Raw genomic sequence first — 9,468 nt, 5'->3', positions numbered from 1 at the left:
GGGCTCCGCGCCGGCGCCGCCGAGGCGAGTGCAGGCGCAGGAACAGCGGGGAGCTCCCGCCCCTCGCCCCGCGGCGCGGCGCCTGCGGCCCGGGGCGGCGCAGGCCTCGGGCTGTGGGCCCGGCCCGGCTGCCTTCCCTCGTTTCCCCACGGCGCTGGCCGGCTCGAGGGCCGCCGCGGGGAAGGCCTCGGGTTTCTTAGTTCTCGTCGACTCGTCCGCTTCGGAGGCTTTCTGGGGTGCTTTGGTTCGTTGGGTTCGGTCTGGGGGTTTTGAATGTGTCATCAGGTGCAGGGCCCGCCTCCGGGCGTCCGGAGAAAGCCCTTGCGCACCTGCCGGCTGCGCGGCCCACTTGCCCCCTCACCCCCAGAAGCTGAACAGCAGAGCTCCAGCCACCCCCTTTCGGCTTCGCACGGGTTTCCACGCGCAAGAAATACCGCTAGGCTCTTGACTTCTGCATAAAAAGCCGAATTTTTTAAAATTACCCTGTTAAGGGCTTGGGGAGACAAGCTGAGCTGTGCTCGTTGGTTGCTTTGTTCAGCTGTAGGGTCAGTCCAGCACCCTCCCCGTTTGAGGTTTTTGTTTTTTAAACTTGCAGAAGGGCTTGTCACAGCTCGGTTTTATGTAGCTCCAGTTAACATGACTATACTGAAGGTCACCCTTAGAAGCCATCTATTATGCTTTCATCTACAAAGGAATGAAAACTAGGCAAATAAAAAGAAACAGTGAAAACAAATGTGTGCTAGATGCTTGTAGTAAATGACTTTTAGAAATGGGAATAACGACAGGCTTTGTACGTTCAGGCCTTCACTCTGAAGCTCAGGAGCATGAATTTCCTTCTCAAATGTTTGTCAATCACGCTTGATATGTTTGGCTTTAGTACAAATAATAAGCTTTGTGACAAAATAGATTAGCCAGAAATAAAATAACACAGTGCCCCAACAACCCCTTCATCTCAGACATTCAGTTCCACATACGGTCTTCACAGAAGAAATGGACTGTACACCCTGCTGTAAAGGATTTTGCCACAATTTAAATCCTGCCAGTCATTAAATAAAGAAAAACTTTCTACCTTGAATCAACCCTTAGTTTTGGAAAGGAACTATGACAGGTCACTTCAGCTGAAGTTTCTGTTCTGAAAAAAAAAAAATATGAAGAAATTGACATTAAAATAATTGAAGTAATGCGCATTTGTGATGTTTGTATTAAATACGTTGCCATTTAAACAACAGCAGGGGGGTAGATTTAAACAATACTCTGCAGTTGGAATGATGTAACAACGCTGTAGTGCATGAATGTCAGAAAACTACTGGAAGTACCAATAAAAATATTTTCCTTCAAGCTGAACAAAGCACAAGTATTTTAAAATGGAGTTAATGGTGAAATAGATTTGGACACTCTCTTAATATGTATAGTTTATACTAGTACTATGATATAAGTAAATATTAATAAACTTATTAAAATGCTTTACAATTACATCCTAGTGTTCTCAGCTTCAATGTTGATTTATGGTAATCTGAGGTTCTTAAAGAACTCTGTTAACTTCTAAAATCTGAGTTCATCTAAATGAAAATTCCAAATTTACTCAAAATCATACAAATCAACAGCATTCTGACTAGATCTGCATTGCAGACAATGACATGTGGTAGAAAATGTTTCCTTTTTCATTTAGAGTAGCCTAAGCATTTCTGTGGTGTTACCCCCACATTCAAGCTCCTTGAACTCACCCTAGCCTCAGCCACACCATCCCAGCCGGCCACCCCGAGCCCTTCATTGCTCTGGTGCTGGTGTTCATCTTGCTCCACTATCAACTCACAGAGTTAAAATGGCCAAAACTTAATCCCACCAAAAAAATGTTTTTAGTGAAGAGTATCTGGGGACCACTTTGGGGTGAGAAGAATGATTAGCAGGGCAAGGGAGCCCATGGCCACACAAGGCAAGATACCTTTCAGGTACCATGGAACCACTACTTCCTATCACACCATTCTGGGAAAGAAGATAATCCATCATTTTGGGGGGACTCTATACTTTCTTAAAAATTATTATTATGGACACCCATTTCAGTGTAAATTATCACCCAAGTATCACTGTACTGAAATTCTTGTTTTCAAAACTGAAGGGAAGAATTTGGACTTGATTATGCCTCACAGGGGAAACAGATGGGTTGTGTTTTCCAGCTTCTGTGTCCAAGGAAAAATAGATGATAGTACTACAATAGCTACACCGCTGGTGAGGAGAAGAACAATTTTAAATCCTGTCTGGAGCAACTGTGAGTTTTAGACAAGCTTCAGTAATCTGGCTCTACAAATGTAGCTGCTGTTGTCTATTTAAGCCTTGAAACTTAGCATGCAGTTTCCAGTGCTTGCTCCTTTCTTAAGAAAGGAATAGAAAATAATGCATCCAGGAATGTTGCTTTAATGGAAGCTCTAACCCTGTACCAGGCAATGCTCCCTCCATTCAGTGACCTCGCAGATTTTTTTTTTGCAAGCATTGTTGGGTTTTTTTTATTTAAATCTTTGCAGAAAATAAAATAACCCACTTTTTTGTTTTCCTTTTTACAACAAAAAAAATAGAAAAGTAAATATTTCCCATCCTATGCTGCCATCAAAAATGCAGAAGGATGTTCTGTCTGGAGACTGGGATTCTGCTGTTGACTACTAGATCGTTCCAGTAACTAAGGCAACAAAAGCCTCTGTTCTACTTAGAGGAAATTGGGGAGCTGGCCTAACATGCATGATCTGTAGGTGGATCATATTTTGTTTTCTCTAAAGAACTCCATCCCACCCACTTCATGAACAGAGAACGCCCAGACGCTTCCTGTTTGGGTCTCTCTGAGCACTAAACTAGCACTAAATAATAAACTCATAAAGGGAATTAGGGCAGGTTGAAATTGGGATGGGCGATATAGCCTGCCTTGGCAATAATTCACAGCAAACAATCATATCCAGAATCAAGCTGAGCTTAGTATGCTCCATTTACATAGTAGTATCTTTGGATATAGAAACACTTTAAATGAGTACATTGTGATGAGCAGATGTCAGAAATTTTTTGTATTGCTTCTCCAGGTATTCAGCACCTATATTCATGCTTGACAATGGATGTCATTAGGGGATAACTAAATGCAGCAGTGTTGTTATAAAACTGGTATTACAAAATATTTTGAACGTTGTCTTTGGTAGTGATAAACCCTACACCATATAGTACCTTTTAAAAAAATATTCAAGTGTTTATTTGTTCATATTATATAAGCCCTATGTATTAATACACAATTCTTAATAACAGCATAATACCGACTCCAGAAACCTGAAGGCAGGGATGTTCTTCATATTAATCAATGTCATGCCATACACTTAGCCACTTACTGCTAACTTTCCATTTCGTCTATGCAGGACTGCTAACCATAGAACAGTGCTCATATATGATCGTTCTAAATGATTTAATTCAGTGCAACTTGTTAGCAAAATCAATTTTTTCAAGGGTTGCCAAGAAGTCCAGAGAAAATAATATACCCTTCAGGCAGCCTGCTAGGGAAACTTACTGTGATAAATGTACGTATTAGTCTTAGAACTTTATTTGTTTATTTGTTATTAGCATATCTATTCTCGATCCTATAGCAGGGTTTTTTTTGTTTGTTTGTTTGTTTAAACACAGTCATATGTCTCATATCTTTCTCCTTTCTCTTATGGAGAACGTATTTTTTTTATTCTTAAAATTCCTTCTCGACCTTCGTCTGTCCCCAGGTGTATTGACCATGGGAATCATTTGTACCTTAGACTGTGGTCCCCTACTTAGCTGAGCCAGATGCTGCCTTTCTGTTGGAAAATGGGTGGGCAGCACTGCGCTCTCCCTCCTTACTTCTAACAGGCTTCCTCCACCATTTACCTTGCCCTGGCACAGAGACTGACAGGATTCTTCCATGAGCTGATTTACCTCACAAACACACATAGCAAGAAATTAAGCCAGAAAAGAAATAGTTTTACATTCTTCTGCTGCTCTAGTGAGCTAAGTGGTTCATGAGAGGGTCCAGGGAGTGCAGGAGTTGGCATGAAAGCCCAACAGAAAGGCAGCAGGACCACACAGCTACAAACCAGAGATGGAAGAATGAGGTAGAAACAGGATTTCTTCATTTCAGCAGCACCAAGTTATTAGATCAACTGAACAGCTCATGGAGTCACCTCCTCCTGTGAATTTCCCAAAAATATGGCTTCAGCAGACTATCATATGTCAGCATGCAACTACATCCAAACAGTTGATGCTTCCTTTACATCAGCACTTTAGTAACTGCCTTTTTCAAAATTACCCTTTTTTTCTGGAAGGTCAGCCTCTAGCAGGATAGAAGCTTTTTCTTTTATTTGCCTATTCACATAACTATATATGTTATATACTGCATTTTATGGATGGGTTTTGGCTGGACAGGAAAGCTCCCTTGTACTCCATGTTCTAGCTGCCACACATGGATGGGGTCATGAGGCATCTTCTGGAAGGAGAGGAAGATGGTGCTCTCCACGGGATCCACAAGGGACTGTCTAGCTGCAAGGAAGCCTGGAAGGGATAGCTCAAGAGGTGTAGCAGATGAAAGATGTAGCATGAGATAGGAGGCAGGGGCTTGATCAGGAAGAGGACAACAGTGGCTCAGAGCTGCAGGAGGGAGGTTCTCCTGGAGACCAGAGGAGCTTTGCAGAGGTTGCTGCAACCCAGAAAACCAGCTGAGATATTGCAAGCTGAGACATACATGTTTGAAGGTAATGGCTTACCCTATTAGAACACAGTGAGTGGCAGGGGAATTGGCATTCATGCTCTGTATTTTTATTAGTCCTCAAACAGCAAAAAAACTCAGTTTTCTGTATTTCAGAAGCTACTTTGGTTTAGTTTCTATTCTAATAAAACAATGTTAGAGATAGAAAACCCTTTTAGTGTGGTTGCTATGATGACTGCAAGGAAGATGGGCAGGGAGGTTCATCCTGAAGCTCTGACTGATTTTGGGGAGCCAATCACAAGCAGAAAGCCCTCTGACATGTTTACATATTAGCCTTCTTGAACAGTGCTGTCATGGCAAGAAGCTCCCAAGAGAGCCTAAATAGTGGTTTTAGCCCTCCCCCACTTCCAGCTGCATGTTGTGCACTCTCAGCACTTTCCTTGTGCAAGGCCTGGTGGTCATTAGAGACTGCACTGAGCCATTTTAACATGCTCCGTCAGCAGAAAAAATAGCCCAACAAAACAAAATGCTAAAACTGGCTTTACTTGTTCTGGACTGAAGTCAAGACAGATATTCACAACAGAAAGGTTGATCAGGACGACATGGTAGTCTAGACTCTACCCTGCTGAGGAAAGCCTGGGAGTTTCAGAACATCAAACTTATCTTGGTATCTCATGCCTAAGCTCTGTAGAGAGATTTGTCAATAAACAGGCATGTGGTCTGACTAAATGATTGTTCATCCTCTGTCTGCATGCCTCATTGCCTGGGCTGTTCAGCTGCCCATGAGTGGGCTCCTAGGCTGCCCCATCTATTGGGTGTTCCACTACCAAGCTGCCGAAGAGGTGAACTCTTAATTAGGTCAGTTATTGGCACTCCCTGAAGTTGGCTTCTTCGGCTGCTTGTCTCTGCACAGCTTGAAACAACTCCAAGAAGCTGCTTTTAAGCCATGAGCAGCCCCACACCAGCTGACTCGCTCATGCCCAGTTCTGATGCAGACAGCACAGCTGCCTGGTGAGTCAAGAAGCAGTCATCAGGGTGTTCAGGCAGGCTGAAGAATAAGGCAGAAACTTTTTAAGGGTATTTTTGTATTATTTTTTCAGCATTTTCTACTCTTGAAATACTTTAACCTTTTGTTCCTACTGAGGAAAAATGTGTTTTGTTTTTTTGATGGGAGAGGAGATGGGATGGGAGTTACTGGAAAAATAAATTCCATCTTCAAGGCAGGCCTATCAACTAACTTTAGAAGAACAGCCTGCCCACCTGTTGTGAGTGTTTCCAAATTTTATTTGGCATGCTCTGCTGTGCAATTTCTTGCACTTTTATTTCTGAAAATCTTATTTTAGTTTAATTTATTAGGAACACCAGGGTTCAAGTTGTTGCATGCTGTAACCTACGTGGTACCTCAGCATTATATAGCTTACGACCTCAGATTGAGGATAGATATCTCATACACCAAGATCATTTGATCAGACATGTTATAACCTATTTAATAGGTCTTTATGCCATCTGACCAATGATTATAACTGTTTATTTTTTATCACCAGAATAGTCTCTTTCATGTTTTTGAATTAGGAGCATATGATTATCAACACTAGATAGATCCAGAATTATGAAACATCTCATGACACGAGCTGCAGCACATGCTACCACTTTACTGCATGTTTACAGGCAGGAATTATTTGGGTCATTTCTGAGTGGAAGCATAGGGAGTACCACCTTTCAAGCAAGACTAACCAAAAAAATGATACTTTTTTTTTATCATAAGGAACAGTCCTAGAGAATTATAAAGATTATGCACATATATTCGAACTTCAACAGAAAGACAGTTGTCATAAATTGACACTGAACATCTTTTTAAAGATATATTCTAGTGCCAGCAGCAGATGTACTTGATAAAAATCACTGGGTAATATTTTAAAGCTTGAGATCTTCAAGCATCATCTAGCCTTAAATCAACTATTTTTCTTTATCATGAGGCACAGGGAATAATTTCTTTTTCCTAGGAAAATCACATTGTTTCTATTCCTTCATAGCCTGCAAATCCCTAGTCCTTGAGGAAGAGATTATTTTCTGTGGATGTCTCCCTTAAATAAACTACAGTGAGTTATAAATGCTGAGTGCAATTAATGCATTTGAACAAATAAAAAGAGTAAAATGCCTAGCTACCAAAGGTGGTAGAACACCTTTGGAAAGGTGGAAATCCCCTTTTCTTTTCTTCTAATGATTAAGCTACCTGGGCCTCTGGCAGGCAACAAGCCTCCTATGCCAGTAAGCCCAGTAGGAGATGGAAACTGCCACCCTTCCACCCCACAAAGGAAGTCTACAGCCACTGTCCCCTGCTACTCCAGAGCTAGCACTCACCTCTGGTCCAGCTGCCTCTGTGCTCCCCCTTCGTAGAGTTTGTGCCCCTTCCTTGCCTTTGAGCCCTGCATCAATGCTGCCAGTTCATGTCTGACAGCGAAGAAGGAGCCTTTCTCCTGCTGCCTGGAATCACAAGCTGACAGCCTCCTCCACCAGGGAGTGTCCATCCACCGCTCATCCACAAGTAGCCTCTTGCTCTCCTTTGTTACATCCTGCAGCTGATGCTCGTGCTGGTCCAGGGGTCCCTGTGAAGACCCTGTCCATCACCTGCTTGTCATCCTTGAAGCTACACAGTCACCCACTTCCTCCTGCTGCTCCCTTATCCCGTGCCTAAGCACCCCTCCCACTGTGAGACCACCCCAGGAAGAACCACCAAGTGCTCCCCACAGCCCAAATCTGCATAAGGGCATCATCCTTCATTGCTCCAGTACTTTTGATGTGCTCCAGGTAGTTTATCTCTCAAGTGTTGAGGACCAAACCTAACAATGTTGTGTAATCCCATCCTTCCTAGCTGGAGATATTCCAGCATGATCTTCATACCCCATCTGACTCCCTTATTACCAAAATACCTACTAGCTGAAGTCCTACTGACCTAAATAGGTTCTTTCCTAATCAGCAATCAGATAAAGACAGAAGTTGTAGGCCCTTTCTAATCAACAGTCTCTCTTTCAGAAGGTGATTGACTGAAGCTGTTAGCTCTAGAAGGCCTGGAAAGCTTTCAGAAACAACTCAAAGCTGAAATTTGGACTGAAGGAAAATTAAAACCAGAGCAAAAACTAATTAATAAATACAACAAAGTCTGCAAATAATTGTTAGGGGGAAAAATGTTATGAAAAACACCTCAAAAGAAAGCAAGCAAGTGAAAATTCACAGAAACCTCAAACTTTATGGAATAGTTGAAATCTACAGCAGAAATGTAGTTAGAGGTCCCGGTACAAGGTAGCATATGATGAGGTAATTAAAGACTACCATAATGCATAAGCACTGGAACTGTCTGTTAAACTTAAGGATAAATGTTTTCAATCTTTGAGTGCTTTTCATTTTGCAAGTCTGAAGTTCATTTCATGCCCCACACTTTTTAATATAGTATGAAAAGCAAGAGTAACTCTAAAAGTTATTTGATAAAATAAATGATTGAAATGAGTATGATCAATCAAATTTCAAGTAATATATATGTCACATTTTACCATAGCAAAAGCTTTTTTTTTGCTTTTTTTGTCCTCTTTCTTATATGATGAATATAAATGAAAAGATAACTAAAATTTCATTTATGCATACACATCACTTTGAGGAAAAAAAGACTATCCACTACAAAATTCACTTATGAAATACCTATTTTTTTCTTCCTTCATTCTAGTTCCAAAATTTAGTTCTCCATATATTCATGAATGTTTCTAATCTCTTTTTATGTTCAGGGAATGAAATAGGCTTCAAATTTGTATGTCATAAGTATGGAATGTATTCCCTGATATTTAGTTTTGGGGAATCCTTCCAGTGTTACAGAGTAACTTATACAGCAGCTGTGATCAAGATGTCTGTAAGGTTTTCTTTGCTGTGCTGTTTACCTGTTCTGAAACACTGGTTTAATATCTGAGCCAAAGCCCAATCAAAATAGTAAGATTTGTATGTGTAGTGTGTTGGGGGATGCTCAGGGGTTTGTGGGGTTTTTGTGGCAATTTTTCAAGATACTGGCAGACAAAATAGTGGAAAATTAGAAAAAAAGATTTGCGAGAGTCCAGATGCACCTATCAAGGTCAATTCTGTCTACTTAGAGTAGGTTTGCAATGAATCAACTCCATAATTTTGACATGAATCATGTCTCTAGCTTTTAAGAGACTGATGAGCTACCTGGGGAATGCATGTTCATTCTTAAAAGGTTATGAAATCTAGTACAATCTGAATAGTCAATCTGAATAAAGCAATAAAATTTATAAAATACATTATTTTGCATTTTTCATTTTTTTTTAAAAAAATACATTGACCTCACAACACTCTATAGTTACTTGTAAATTGGTGAAGATTTTAGATCGTGGTTCTCAGCCAGTAGAATTGCTCTTGACATGTTTGGGCCATTTCTGTACCATGGTTAGTCCTTTCTTTTGGGTCATGGAGAGGTATATCTTTGGGTTTGGAATGCAGTGAGGAAGGGATGGGATGGGAAGTGGGGAAACCAAGAATAAACACAGACTTTCCTCTACCAACTCTTCAGAATTAAGAGAAGAAAGTTATTAACTTCAGATTCTCTTTGAGAAGTGCCACTGAATATGAGAGTACCTTTGGAGTCCAGGTGTTGTCACAAAGTTAAAGGAATTTGAAACATGTTGATCTATGTCTGCAGTTTAGCTCTCAATATTTTTTTGCCTTTATATATTCTCAGCTTTTTTACCTTTCAACCTGAGCAAACCCTGGCTTTT

General features: G+C 41.0%; 1 protein-coding gene across 1 annotated transcript in view; it reads right to left on the bottom strand.

Annotated features, from left to right (window-relative positions):
* AGMO (alkylglycerol monooxygenase) overlaps positions 1-282 on the bottom strand; it is a 198,486-nt gene extending 198,204 nt beyond the window's left edge. Inside the window, exon 1 of the mRNA XM_010577667.1 lies at positions 12-282. Coding sequence (XP_010575969.1) covers positions 12-282 — 271 coding nt within the window. The remainder of the gene's footprint in view (positions 1-11) is intronic.
* Positions 283-9,468: the final 9,186 nt, after the last annotated feature.

The sequence above is a fragment of the Haliaeetus leucocephalus genome, unplaced genomic scaffold (genome assembly GCF_000737465.1).
Source record: "Haliaeetus leucocephalus isolate CR32 unplaced genomic scaffold, Haliaeetus_leucocephalus-4.0 Scaffold566, whole genome shotgun sequence".
Lineage (NCBI taxonomy): Eukaryota > Metazoa > Chordata > Aves > Accipitriformes > Accipitridae > Haliaeetus > Haliaeetus leucocephalus.
Note: the sequence above shows the minus strand (reverse complement) of the source record. Positions and strands in the feature narration are given on the sequence as shown.